Here is a 15,491-nt window from a genome sequence, read left to right as displayed (position 1 = left end):
TAAATGGGGAACCATCACTGAGTGGCTCTATTTCCAACGGGGTCCAGCAGGGATCGTTATTGGCCCTACCCTGTTCAATATTTTTATGAAATGACATGGAAGAAAACAAATCACTGATAAAGTTTGCAGGTGACACAAAATTTGGGGGAGTGGAAAATAATGAATAGGACAGGTCACTGACTCAGAGCAATCTGGATTGCGTGGTAAACTGAATGCAAGCAAACAACATGTTTTATAACATGGTGAAATGTAAACATATACATCTAGGAACAAAGAATGTAGGCCATACTTACAGGATGGGGGACTATTTTGGGAAGCAGCGACTCTGAAAAAGATTTGGGGTGATGGTTGATAATCAGCTAAAGATAAGCGCTCACTGTGATGCTGTGGTCAGCAGGGCTGATGCGATCCTTGGATGCATAAACAGGGGAATTTCGAGGAGGAGTGAGGTTATTTTTACCTCTAAATTTGGCATTGGTGTGACTGCTGCTGGAATATTGTTTCTAGTTCCAGTGTCAAAAATTCAAAAAGGATGTTGAAAAACTGGAAAGGATTCAGAAAAAACTCATGAGAATGATTAAAGGATTAGAAAACATGCCTTATAGTGATAAGCTAAACAGATTGAGCTCCTTGAGTCTAATAAAGAGATTGTTAAGGAGTGACTTGATTAGCCTATAAGTACCTCCCTGGGGAACAAATATTTAATAATGAGTTCTTCAAGCTAGCTGAGAAATTTATAACACAAACAATAGCTGGAAGTTGAACCTACACAAATTCAGAAGGAAATAAGGCATACATTTTTGATGGTGAGAGTAATTAACTCAGAACAATTTACCAAGGGTCGTGGTGCATTCTCCATCACTGAATTTTTAAATCAGAATTGGCTGTTTTTCTAAGAGAGATGTTCTAGGAATTGTTTTAGGGAAGTTCTATGACCTATGTTATACGGGGTCAGACTACATGATCATAATGGTTCCTTCTGGCCTTGGAATCTATATACTCTGGCTTCTCCACATGAACTGCATGGGAATAGAAAGATTGTCAGGATAATAAATCAGAAGGCTTTCCAGGGGAAGGATGTAATGTCAGTTTACGCTTGTGTTTAAAAAAAAAAAATTAACAAAAAACACACACCTATGAAAGGAGGATCAACAAGCACCTAAATTTCACTTATTCTATCAGTTGAAATAAGCACAAACAAAACTTTAGAGATGGTATAAGGAATAGTCCCCAGCACACTCAAATGGTGTAAAGTTAAATCTAGTAAGAATTAAGCTTAAATAGGATGAGGTGGAGGAATTCCATACCCAAGCATAAAGATAAATCATCCTCTTAAGGAATCATTTAACTGTAGAATGTGCAGAAACTGAAGATCCTTTAATTGGGTGGGGGTGATCTGCTACTCACCAATTAGCCTAAATCATTGCAACAGATAAACCATACATCTTTAGAGGTATTAGATGATCCAAGATAAATTGAATGGAGCATAACTGAGAGGCTGCATTTTGCGTATAGCTCACCTAGAAAAATGTTTCCATTTTAAGTTCAGAACAAATTACGACCAAATTACGAACTCAAAGGTTTTAAAATGACACACAAAATGTTAGTTCACGGTGTCATAAATATAAAGGGAAGGGTAAACCCCTTTGAAATCCCTCCTGGCCAGAGGAAAAACTCCTCTCACCTGTAAAGGGTTAAGAAGCTAAAGGTAACCTCGCCGCCCCACTGACAGACCTAACCAAAAAGAAACAGCCAAATGCTGTTCAGTGGACCGAAAAGTGTCAGAAGGCCTTTAACAAGCTTAAAGCGACACTCATGTCTGACCCTGTACTAAGGGCCCCAGACTTTGACAAACCGTTCCTAGTTACCACAGATGCGTCCGAGCGTGGTGTGGGAGCAGTTTTAATGCAGAAAGGACCTGATCAAGAATTCCACCCTGTAGTGTTTCTCAGCAAAACACTGTCTGAGAGGGAAAGCAACTGGTCAGTCACTGAAAGAGAATGTTACGCCATTGTCTATGCTCTGGAAAAGCTACGCCCGTATGTTTGGGGATGGCGTTTCCACCTGCAAACCGACCATGCTGCACTGAAGTGGCTTCACACCGTCAAAGAAAATAGCAAAAAACTTCTTCGGTGGAGTTTAGTTCTCCAAGATTTTGATTTCGACATCCAACACATCTCAGGAGCTTCTAACAAAGTGGCTGATGCACTCTCCCGTGAAAGTTTCCCAGAATCAACTGGTTAAAATCGTCCTTGAGATGTAGAAAATATTGTTAGTCTTTATGTACTTGGTAGTATATTTAGAGATGCATGTGTCTTATTAACTCTGTTTTTCCTAGAGCTCCAGGAAGAAATCCCAGCCAGTGTTTCACCCTAGCTGAGATTTGGGGGGGCGTGCCATAAATATAAAGGGAAGGGTAAACCCCTTTGAAATCCCTCCTGGCCAGAGGAAAAACTCCTCTCACCTGTAAAGGGTTAAGAAGCTAAAGGTAACCTCGCTGGCACCTGACCAAAATGACCAATGAGGAGACAAGATACTTTCAAAAGCTGGGAGGAGGGAGAGAAACAAAGGGTCTCAGTCTGTCTATATGCTCTTTCTGCCGGGGATAGACCAGGAATGAAGTCTTAGAACTTTTAGTAAGTAATCTAGCTAGGTATGTGTTAGATTATGATTTCTTTAAATGGCTGAGAAAAGTATTGTGCTGAATAGAATAACTATTTCTGTCTGTGTATCTTTTTTGTAACTTAAGGTTTTGCCTAGAGGGGTTCTCTGTGTTTTGAATCTAATTACCCTGTAAGGTATCTACCATCCCGATTTTACAGAGGTGATTTCTTTACTTCTATTTACTTCTATTCCTATTAAAAGTCTTCTTGTAAGAAAACTGAATGCTTTTTCATTGTTCTCAGATCCAAGGGTTTGGGTCTGTGGTCACCTATGCAAATTGGTGAGGCTTTTTAACCAACATTTCCCAGGAAAGGCGGGGTGCAAGTGTTGGGAGGATTATTCATTGTTCTTAAGATCCAAGGGTCTGGGTCTGTGGTCACCTATGCAAATTGGTGAGGCTTTTTAACCAACATTTCCCAGGAAAGGCGGGGTGCAAGTGTTGGGAGGATTATTCATTGTTCTTAAGATCCAAGGGTCTGGGTCTGTAGTCACCTAGGCAAATTGGTGAGGCTTTTTACCAAACCTTGTCCAGGAAGTGGGGTGCAAGGTTTTGGGAAGTATTTTGGGGGGGAAAGACGTGTCCAAACAGCTCTTCCCCAGTAACCAGTATTTGTTTGGTGGTGGTAGCGGCCAATCCAAGGACAAAGGGTGGAATATTTTGTACCTTGGGGAAGTTTTGACCTAAGCTGGTAAAGATAAGTTTAGGAGGTTTTTCATGCAGGTCCCCACATCTGTACCCTAGCGTTCAGAGTGGGGAAGGAACCTTGACACTCGGCCAATGAGGACTGGAGAAGTAAAGGTGAATCTTTTTTCTGTAAAGAACCTAAAGGTTCTTTAGTTCCCTTTTCAGTTTGTCAGTTTTAATTGAACTATGAAAGAAAACATTGTTTATCTGGAAATATTTAGTCTCAAAGTCAATTTTTCCTTTCTGACCTGACAATTTAGCAGCTCAGGTTCTATGTTTAGACAGCAAGAATACCCACTCAAACTAAAGCAGAACTGCCAATTCAACTCTACACTGTTAGGCACTCAGATACAGAGATGATGAGCACAGTATAAAAAAAACTTTAAATAGTAAGGTCATAAATCGTGACAAGAAAAAACACAGAATCCTGAGCACTCACCTTGGATGTAGGATTATTTTTAATTTATGAACATTTTTAGAAGAATAACTTGCAGGGAGAAAATCTCTCAGTTTCTTATTCAGTTATTAAGCTTGTCCTTCACAAGGTTTTGGCTGTTTCATACTAGAAATGCCACTGTAACCAGTCTGTTTTGCCTGACTGAAAATAAATGCGTATTTGTGGTGTATATGGTAGCTTTAAAAATTCTCAGCATTCTTTTCAGACAGACAGCCTATCTTCCTGTAGTACCCTCTTCAAGAAAGTAGGAGCAATCAAACAAATGGCTGTCTATGGGCCCTGATTCTGTTACCTTTACTTATACCAAGTATTATCATACTCCATAAATAATCCTGTTGCAGAGCAAGGTACTGAACTTGAATAGGATGTCAGCATCAAGCACTACATTTGTTCAATTCTGAAGAAAATCATACCATGAATCAGAAAACTGTATCCATGGAGACTGATTGGGGATTGGTCCTGCTTTTTTTTTTTATTATTATTCTTTAAATTAAAAAAAAATATTGGGGGGAGGGATAGCTCAGTGGTTTGAGCTTTGGCCTGCTAAACCCAGGGTTGTGAGCTCAATCCTTGAGGGGGCCATTTAGGGATGTAGGGCAAAAATTGGGGATTGGTCCTGCTTTGAGCAGGGGGTTGGACTAGATGACCTCCTGAGGTCCCTTCCAACCCCGATATTCTATGATTCTATGATTTCAGTGTAGATGGAATTGAAATCTCTAGTCAACACCAGCAGTATTTTTTGGACTGGGATTTGCTATGTAATATTGTTCCAAACTGGTACAAAATTGGGACTTTTCCTCATTTACCTTCACAGGCTCAGCAACTCGGGGGTTTCCAGCAACTTGTTCTAGAACTGTCCTACAATTCTAGAGTGTTACAATTGTGTTTGAATCCTGCTGACCTACATCATGTTAATACCACCTAACTCTTTCTTAGTACTTTTTAACCATAGATATCAAAATACTTTCCAATGGGGATGAGTCTCATTACCCCTATTTTACAGAAGGAGAAACTGAAAGATACATAAAACCAACCAGTTGTAATTAATGTTTCCCTCACCATCCGCATTCATTGTGCTGGGAGATTTGAAGCCCAGAGAAAAATTCTTTTGAATTCAAATCATTTGTACCATAGTGGACTCTATTCCCAGATGTATCTGCTCTCACTCTAGCAAGAGTTGGCGGACAACATGGAACTCTATGATTAAGGATACGAATTAGTCACAGAGGTCATGTATTCTGTGACTTTAACAGATCTGTGACTGCTTTGGCTCCGGCTGTCGGCACTGGGCATGTTACTGTTTATTACACAGCACTGACACACTTCGCATACAGGCTACGTCTACATTACCACAGTAAGTCAACCTACACTACGCAACTCCAGCTACATTATTCATGTAGCTGGAGTCGACATACCTTAGGTCGAATTACCACCGGAGGTCGATTGGAGAGTGATCTGCTGTCGATTTGGTGGGTCTTCACTAGACCCGCTAAATCAACTGCCGGTGGATCGATATCAGAGTGTCAATCCCAGCTGTAGTGTGGACGTAGCCACAGACATTCTCATAACCTCTTCTCATCCCAGAGAGGTCACTTCATGCTCATGCCCATAAGCTTCATAAGCACAGAACTACACAGACTGCATTTGAACCTTTCCATGACAGCATTAATTGTTCTCAAATATGAGTTTTCAAATTCCTTGTGTGTGTGTGTCTGCATTTCAGTATCACCTGCCACTCTTGTGCTCTTATCAGGGGTAAAAACCGGCCTTCTACCCCTTCCCACAGAGGTTCTTGTGTTCAGAGAATCCACTGTGGTCGTGCTGCACTTGGGAGAAGTTTTGGAGATGATGCACTAATGGAGGATTCAGCGCCTCTTATAAATGAAGAAGCATTTCTTCAAGTGGCATCTGAGTGTTTGGAAAGGAGGGGAAGAGTAGGAGAAAGGGTGTTGCTGGCCAGAGTGTATGAATGTGGCTTTCACTACACAGATTAACTGGCCAAACCTCTGTGGAAGGGGAAGTACAAGGGACACAGCTGCTACTGCTGCCCTGAAAACATTGACTTACGGCCTGGAACATCCAATGAACCGTTAAATTGTTACTACTTGAAAATTAAAAAAACAAACACCATTAAAAAAATAAGCCATTCAAACATTGTGTAAACCCAGCAGATTCCTAATGATAAAAAATGCATATTAATAAATGCTCTCCATGTTGGAGCATCTTTTCACATTAGACAACACATAAAATGCTTTGCTTTATCTTATGATGCTTATTATTCTTGCTCAAACTACTCTCACAACAGCTCTCTAACACGAAAAGCTATGTTCTTAGGAGAAGTTAGTATATGTTATTAAGATGAAAGGGAATATTATCCAAGAAACTTTGAAGTAACACATAGCACTGGTTTCTTAGGTTTAAAGTTGTCAGTTCAAAGACATCAGTGGAAGGGTATTATCAAGTGGCAATACTCGGTCACTAGCATCAGAGAAAAATCATATATTTGCATGGATATAAGTGAAAAGGAGACCATTTTATTTTGGTGTTATTTGCTAGTATGTTCACTTCTTAAAAGAAGCACATATAATCTCATAGTATGTTTTGAAAAACATTGAAAATACTTGTTCTTAATGCAGACCACATCTTAACAGAGTGCACTTTGTGGACCACTTCCCCTCCCATTCCATATTGCAAAATATCCCTATGGTAACTACGGCAATCGCCTACAGGAAAACAAACTATTTATGTATTTTTAGTTCTTTGTTGTGATTTAGCAACTAGAAATTAAGAGAACCACCAGCACCATGTAACCAGCCAGTTTCCATAAACCATCTGGAGTGCTCCACAGACAGTGGTTTTGGGATCCCCTGTTAGTAGAACTCCCTCCTTAGCTTATTGTCAAACTATTACACAAGGTAGATTTAAGCTAAAGTAAGATATAAGGCTGACAGAATAGTTTCTTTAAAAACGTCAAAATTCCCTACAAAACTTAAGACTAGACAAACAATGCTACAGGCTTTAACTATATCACAAACACTTATGTTTTGAGCTCCAGAATAGCAGATATTTAAAAGAACCCTTTATCACAGAGTTTTTTTCTTAAGGTAACAAAGTTTGCATATTATATCAGCCAGTGCAGTTCAAATGATGCAATCACCAGATACTCAGACAATAGTATCTATTTATGTTACGAAAATTCTATTTATACTCTAACATATAAACACATTTCTCCCTCTCCCCCCCACACACACTACCTGAAGTCTTAGGGTAATTGATGACTTCATCCATTAAACTTGAAAACCTGTCATGTGCTGTCAGTTCTGCAGCAGGCTCAGACTGCCTCAGGACACATGGTTCAAACTTTGGAGTCACTACAGCATAACGAAGCAGCTCTTCATATTCATCCTGTCACAACAGGATGATAAATAATTATAAAGCTACTGTTATAGTTTTTAAACACAAACACAGGAAGAAAGGAATGAAAATGGATATGTTAGCTTTTAAATGAGTGTTTTGTATCACATGGTAGAATAATAATTTTACTTATGTTTTCATGGCTCAGCTGTTTCCCTCTATTTAATAGGCAGAGTTAATGATTTAGCTCCCTTTTATTTCCTATTTTAGAAAGCCCATACTGCATTCTAGTTAATGCATTATAACGACCACACAGTACACATTCTAAATAATTCTTTGCTAGCTGAATTAAAATTACAGATCTTATAGGAAGCACTCTAAATTACTTTAAAAAACAGCATAAGTGTTGGACAAATATTTCTTCAAATCACTTAAGTTATCAGATGGCCTACTACTACTTTTGCGCATCATTCTTATTGTATATGAAGAAATATACTTTTATTCCCAACACAGAGGTGCCAATGAGGAGTACATCAGATTTCAATGTTTGCACAATGAGAATATATTTGGGAGGAATTACAAATACGACATTTGGTTGTTTAATGTCCTCCCATCTAAATTTGATTTGAATAGTCTCACTTACTTTAAAATATTTAACTTTTGTTGTGTGTTACATTTATACCTTATTGGAAAAACAAAGACCACCACCACAAACTCCAGAACTTGGATTCTATAATTTTCAATGTGTGTTATTGTAGCATACTGGAAATGGGTTGTATCATTTTGGATAGTATGCAAGCACCTTTAGTGAAACTGTTCAGAAATCTGCCATGTATTATAGCAACACTGCAACACCACTATAGCTGAGGTTACGTCACAACTCCTGTTTAAAGGTTGAGCTTTCTAAGTACTCTAAGAATGAAATGCTAAATTGGATTCCTTTGAAATTTGCTGTGACCAGAACACAGTGAGATATCAAGGAAATGAAAGCCCAACCAACAGCTCAAAGTTGTTCGTGAACTAACAGCATCACTATTTACTCCTACTGTCCCTTCTATTTTAGAATATCAAGGCACTACACAATACAAATGATAAATTAAGTTTCATTGCAACCCTGCATGGTGAGTTAGGTAAGGATTAATTATTTAACCAAGGTTAATGCATCTGCCGAAAAACAGACAGCAAGAAGGTAGCAAGACACACACAGACACAACAGATATTTTCATTTCCAGTCACATGGTTTGGCCACACTCTTCTTCTCACAGTCATGCTGCTTAATATGTACATCCCGAGCACTCAAAATATTCATACCAAACCCAAGGGAAAATTAGAGTATATAGACAGTCCTCTGAAGTTCTCATTTCTCTCAGTAAGACCCCATTCATTACTTGCAAGAACAAATATGATACTATATCCAAACTGATCCAACATGTAATATCATGGAAGTATTGCTCATGTATCTAAAACAGCCACCAAATTTATGGCATGAAACTTTGCCATAGAAAGTTACAGGGCAATGCTGACAGAAAGGAAGTTTGTATTTTCTTTTTTTAATTGAAACAAGAGCAAACTATGAGATTTAATGTGGACTATGAACATTTTAAGTAATTAACCAAAAAGAGAAGCCGCTATCCTATTAAAAAAAAACAAAACAAAACAAAACACAACACTGTCATTGAAGTGCAGAGGTGGCCAACAATTGTGAAGTATAAAAAACCCCCCAACTGATTTAAGGTTCACATGGATACAAAACGTTATTCCCCATACACACACACCCCCATGGTCTAAATATCACTCCAAAGCTATTTCAGTGCTGCACATCAACTACAAAATCCCACTGGAGCATAAAATTGGCTTCTAGAGGTAAAGTGCTGGAAACTGGAGATCAGAGAGGTTGGGATTATTTAGCCCAGTTTTGCAATATTAAAACATTAATGTATTTGAGAACACAATATTTCCATTATTCTATGAGATGGGAAAAACGAGAACAGAAAACTCAGCAACAGCCGAAGTATTAAATGATTTTTTTTAATTTCAGCTTATGTCAAAAAGGTTAGCATGATCAGATGACAAACGTAGCGAACATCAGTGTAAATGGGTAGGATCTAAGGCTAAAATAAGGAAAGAACAAGTTAAGAATTACTTAGACACGCTAGATGTTTTCAAGTCAGCAGGGCCTGATGAAATACATCCTAGAATACTTAAGAAACTGGCTGAAGAGATCTGTGCCATTAGCGATTATCTTTGAGAACTCGAGGAAAATGGGAGAGATACCAGACAACTGAAAAAGGGCAAATATAGTACCTATCTATAAAAAAAAAAGGGGGGGGGGGCGAGGGAGAGAATAAGAACAACCCAGGGAATCATCAACCCATCATCTTAACTTTGGTACCCAGAAAGAAATTTGAGCAAATAATTAAACAATCAACTTGTAAGCACCTAGACATAAGGTGATAAGTAACAGTCAGCACGGATTCATCAAGAACAAATCAAGTCAAACCAATCTAATAGCCTTATTTGACAGAGTAAGAACCCCTGTGGGTGGAGAGAAGAAGAAGATGCGATATATCTTAACTTTAGTGAGGCTCTGATACTGTTTCACATGACCTTCTCATAAGCAAAACTAGGGAAATATAGCCTAGATGAATCTACTATAAGGTGGGTGCATAACTGGTTGGAAAACCAAACTCAATAGTCATCAGTGCTTCACTGTCAATCTGGAAGGGCATATCAAGTGTGGTCCTGCAGGGATCTGTTCAGGGTCTGGTTCTATTAAATATCTGCATAGAGAGAATACACTTATAAAGTTTGAAGACAAACCCAAGCTGAGACTGCGTGCAAACACTTTGGAGGACAGGATTAGAATTCAAAATGATCTTTACAAACAGGAGAAATGGTCTGATATAAATAGGATGAAATTTAATAAGGACAAATGCAAAGTACTACACTCAGGAAGGAACAATCAATTGTACAAATACAAAATAGGAAATGACTGCCTAGGAAGGAGTACTGTAGGAAAGGATTATAGTGGGTCACAAACTAAATATGAGTCAACAATGTAATACTGCTGCAAAAAAGCAAACATCATTCTGGGATATATTAGCCAGAGCGTTGTAAGAAAGACACATTCTACTCAGCACTGATAAGGCCTCACCTGGACTAGTGTGTCTAGTTCTGGGCACCACACTTCAGGAAAGATTTGGACAAATTGGAGAAAATCCAGAGGAGAGCAACAAAAATGATTATAGGTCTAGAAAACATGACCTACGAGGAAAGATAGAAAAAAATGGGTTTGTGTAGTCTGGAGAAGAGAAGACTGAGCGGGTACATGGTAACAGTCTTCAAGTATGTAAAAGGAGGTTATAAAGAGGAGAGTTATAAACTGTTCTCCTTATCCAGGACATGACAAGAAGTAGTGGATTTAAATTGCAGCAAGGGGATATTTAGGTTAGATATTAGGAAAATCTTCCTAACTGTCAGGATACTTAATCAGTGGAACAAATTACCTAGACAGGCTGTGAATCTACATCAGTGGAGATTTTTAAGAGCAGGTTAGACAAACACCTGTCAGGGATGAAGATAATACTTAGTCCTGCCTCAGTGCAGAGGACTGAACTAGATGGCCTATTGAGATCCCTTCCAGTCCTGTTTCTGGGATTCTATTATTTCAAGATTAAAAAAATAATCAGACTCTAATAGTTCTAAGAAAAGCAGCATCAGTATATAGATGTTAAGTACCTCTGTAAATCTGACCCATAGTGACTGTCACACTAGACTAGACTAGACTTTGAACCAACTGTAAGGATGATTATTATCTGCATGTTGACCTCAGGATCTGCCTGATATTCAGTAACAATTTAATGCAGACACAGTCCTGTCTATTTTCAGAACTTATATAACAACGCTTTTGTCTTATCCTCTGACTTAAGTGTTGGCAATATGGATGAATTGTTCTTATTCATAGGCTTTCTGATGGTGGATTCAACAAGAGGCATAGGCATTCTATGTACATTCTTTGTAAATAAACAGGATTGCACCAAAGAAACTACTAACATCATTCTTTCCTCCTAACGGAAACAACATTCAGGATCTTGAATATTGGTTAGCCACTAAGGTCAAAAGGCAGAATGATGCTTTCTATCCTCAACAGCAGTTTTATTGTTTTAATTTAGTAATGCACACCAGTGAGAACAGCTGTAAGAAAGCAGCACTTTTCTACTTTTGGGATTAATGTGCTCTCTCAAACTTAAGTTAAGACACATGCTCCATATATTAAATTTTTTTGTGTAATTACATCAAGTTTGCTAATTTTTGCTTAATAAAGATTCAGTGTGGTTATTTGCTTATTAAAGCCTCAAATTTTGCTTGTATTCTCTATTTTGCTTCCTTCCATTAGCATTTTTATTTCTCTTGTATGCCTAAAATCAATAAAAATTTAAAAAGATGAAAAAGTTATCCACAGCATTTCTTCACAGTTACACTTTGTCAAATAAAATGCCGTAAAAGAGGTTCAAATGCAGTTGCTTCTGTCCTACCTGAAGATCTGAAGAGACAGAACTGCCTCGATCTGAGTCTTTTGGCAAAACTGGACTTGTGCTTGTTTCCTCATCTGATGACATTCTGCACAAAGACAATTCTATAAAATAGCAGAAGCTGAACTTCATTTTCTAGTTACAACAAATGATTGTGGCCCTTCCCTAAACAAAGGAGTTGGGTAGGATAGACCCTATGTAGGGACCTGGGACATGGAGCAGCCAAAGGACTTGAGGCCCAACAGGAAGAAAGGTGCCGACGTATTGCAGCTTTGAAAAGCCCCTGCTGAAAGGCAATAGATTTTGTTGGGCACAGAAAGAAAACTGATTAATTTTAGGGTATACGGAAGAGAATGGGTGAATAAACAAATGATTATTGAGTCAAGTATGAATTTGTGAGCTAGGAGGACTGATTAGACAGTGTATAACAGGGCAGTGTAGTTATCTGGTGTGCATGGGAGGAACAGCTATTAGCTATGTCTGAGCAAAAGAGAACAGGAAAGTTTTATCTAGAGTACGTTCATGCAAGTGGTTTTATAAGCAGGGGAAAGGGTTGTGTATAAAAAGACCTACACATACAACAGGCAAAACTGGCTGTTTATACAAGTGAAATAAAATACGAAAAGAGAACTGAAAACATACTTTCTATCTAATTTTTAAATAGATATTTTTTGATAGAAGTATTTTTAATTTGCCAGTATTCCTTTAAATTTTATCATTAAATTGGCAGAAAGTAACCACCTTTAAGTATCTGTATATCTATTATTGTTGTTTTCAAAATGACAAGCAAATAGGTAGTGTCTTATTCCCCTAGTTATATGTAGTAATGTGGATGGAAGTTGTGTTTGCACATTAAAGAGAGGGGAGACTCCATTACTCAGAATAATTGATTATCCAGTATTGCTTAAACAGTTTCAGGAATTATTTTGTTTTGTATGGAAAAAAAAACAAACTAAAGAGGCTCTTCTTGCACTACATAAGCTTTTTGCCACTAGTATAGTTGTTTTTTACTTTGAATACTTGCAGAATTTAAGTAACTCTCCTAATTTTCTGGTGTGCGGAAGAAAACTTTGTAGGCAGAAATCATGTATGCAAAGATTTCACCATACTGAACTTTTACACCAGCCAAGTATAAACCCGTAAATCCAGTCATTTGATGTAAATGTTGTCAGGGCTTTACACATTGCAAAGAGCGATGCTATAGCAGCTTGCTTTGTAAAATGGATTTAAAAATGGGAGCACACCTTAGTTAATAATTCCAGGTCCCAATTCTGCAACTGATTCTAGATGGGCACACCCTTGCACTCACATAGAGCTCCACTAAATTCAGTGATGCGCAGGCATGCTGTCAGGGCCCAAACTCACATTTGTGGAGGACAGCACAAAAAGACATCAGAACAAGTTAGCTAAAATAGCCTCCAAGATCAATACAGTCATGTAAAAAGATAAAGAAAAGCTTTAAGCTACTTTCCCAACTATGATTTTGAATTTGTTTTAACTCATTTAAAATCAGTTAGAGAGACTGGAAGCCCTAGGATGCTTAATCCCTTGCTGAAATTCACACTTTTGGTTTCTCAGTGCTCAGGGTCACTGTTGTAGATACTTCAAAGACAGGAGATGTAGCATTTCCTGCCTTTGAATTATCCATGACTTGGGGAATGGAAAGTTACTCTCAGAACAGAGAAATTGACATTTTAAAAATGCTTTAAAAACAATTTAAAGGCTGTGATTGTTTCTGGTCCAAACTCAAAGAGACAGGACTGCTGAGTCTCTGATTAATGCTAGTGCCCAATGTGCCATAAACTATATAATAGCTGATATATATATATAGACATACAGAGTGAAATTTCAAGTATTTGCTAAAACACTTTGTATTACTTCACTGTGCATTTTATTGTGCAACTAAAACAATTGCAAGGTTTGTCAGTTTCAGGTTTGGGTCATTTATTTGAAAGAAGAAAATCCAGTATGTTTTAAATTTTGGAATTCTCTCAGTTTATATCCAGAAGAATAGATTTCACAACAGAAACCCACACTAAAACAAAACAGAAAAACTGGCTTACTGCATTGAGGTCACTATTTTCAGAAATCAAGATCATATTAGGGCAGGGAGTAACTTATTTGTTTTGATTTCAGTGGGCAAAGCACTTGACTTTAAGTGAGGATTTGAGATCAGTTCAATGTTTACTTTTCTTTGGTAAGCCTAGTATGTTGCAAATAACCTGGTATTGACACAGCTCTTAGCAGGGGAGTCTTTCTGTAGATTAGAAAAGAAAATCTGTCCTCTCTCTATATAAGCCAGGGTTCACCACATCTTCCCCCCTCCCTCCACACCTCACCTGAGTTTGCAAACACAGGTGATAGCTATATTATTAGGTTTTGTATTTGGAATTTCCAAGTAATGTCCACTCTACAGCTTCCACCATTAGCACCACCGGTAGAGTTGCTCCAATGGTAGGTGAACAACTGTTACAAAGGGCACTAGTGAGAGCAAGATCAGACTGAACAATAATATTGCTGGGATGTGCAGATGGGGAGGAGCAACTGAGTCTTCAAAAGTCTCTGGGTAAATGCAGAAGATAGGAACATACAACTGAGAAAACGGTTACCGACTCCCACCGGGGAAGAGGATTATTATGGTATTTGAAATAGGAGGTGGAAGGTCACGTGTTCTGTGAGGGCTGTGGATAACTCCACAAGTAGTCATGTTGAGGGCATTGCTAATAATTGCAAGTACCACCCACAAAGCTAAGTGTATAAGGTCATAGATAATAATGTGGGGGATTTCACGTAACTGAAGACGTGTTAGGAGTGTGGAATCCAGGGGGAGACTCCTCTATGCACACGTTTGCAGGGAGGAGTGTCAGGATTTCAGTGAAAATCTCAGAGTCACAAATGGACATGGAAGTTCAGATACAATTACAAATATGCTAATGGTGTTCATGTATAATCGTACATGGGGCTGGGTTCAGTGGGGGTGGTGAATAATGGACAGGTGGGGAAGTTCAGCAAGGACTGCAGATATCGGAGCAGGGGAGGCCACAGGGGTTATGAGGCAGGGTGGTTAGTGGGGGCTACAATTATGGGGGATGGAAAGAGATCAGTAGGAGCTGTGGGTTAGTGGGGGCCAGGTTGCGGGGGAATGCAGAGGGGCAGCGGCAGCTATGGTTATGGGGCAGGGAGACAGAGAGCTAAAGGTTATGGGCAGGAGGGACTGTGGGTATGGATGAGGAGGCAGAGGGGCCGTGGCTATAGGACGGGCTGGGAATTAGGGGCCGAGGCTGTAGGGCAGTAGCCATGGGGGGAGGGGACCGTGGCTATGGGGTGGGGTGGATCTGCAAGCTCCTGGAGCTATGGAGACGCTCCACTGTATGGTGTGCACGCTTCCCTTCTCCTCCCACAGGCAGCACCCCATGTCTCCCCCAGGGAGGCTGGCAGGGACTCAGTCTCCCCTGCAAGCTCTTCATACCTGCGCGGCCCCCCACCTCCAGGCTCAGCCTCCCACAGCGCGGCCCCGGCTGACTCGAGAGCTTGACAGTTTCAAACTGCCGTCGGTAAAAGCCAAACCCGCTGAGATTGGTTCTGAATACTTTTGTAAAGCAGCCTATCATTGGATAGCCGTTTCGCAGCGCAGCCAATCACTATGTGCGCAATTAACTCGGGGCGGGGCTTACAAGTAACTGCCTCCTGTAATCAATCGGCTGGCAGCCGCTGCCGCCTCCACGGAGCCTCACCTCTGGGAGTGGAGCGCTCTGTCCGTCTCTGACCGGCGTCTGGGCAGGACTGCTTCCGCCCGCTG

At 39.5% G+C, this 15,491-nt stretch overlaps 1 protein-coding gene across 3 annotated transcripts in view; it reads right to left on the bottom strand.

Annotated features, from left to right (window-relative positions):
- Positions 1 to 15,270, bottom strand: part of POC5 (POC5 centriolar protein) — a 48,238-nt gene extending 32,968 nt beyond the window's left edge. The window contains exons 1-3 of one of the 3 annotated variants that reach the window (XM_074952705.1): positions 15,162 to 15,270; positions 11,696 to 11,780; positions 7,061 to 7,211 (exon numbers count right to left, since the gene is read on the bottom strand). In XM_074952705.1, coding sequence (XP_074808806.1) covers positions 7,061 to 7,211; positions 11,696 to 11,779 — 235 coding nt within the window. In that variant the 5' untranslated portion in view covers position 11,780; positions 15,162 to 15,270. The remainder of the gene's footprint in view (positions 1 to 7,060; positions 7,212 to 11,695; positions 11,781 to 15,161) is intronic. The other 2 variants (XM_074952706.1, XM_074952707.1) reach the window with 2 other exon arrangements.
- Positions 15,271 to 15,491: the final 221 nt, after the last annotated feature.

This window comes from Natator depressus, chromosome 5, assembly GCF_965152275.1.
Source record: "Natator depressus isolate rNatDep1 chromosome 5, rNatDep2.hap1, whole genome shotgun sequence".
NCBI classification, from domain to species: Eukaryota; Metazoa; Chordata; order Testudines; family Cheloniidae; genus Natator; species Natator depressus.
The sequence above is the reverse complement of the archived record's forward strand: the minus strand, read 5'-3'. Positions and strand labels throughout refer to the sequence as shown.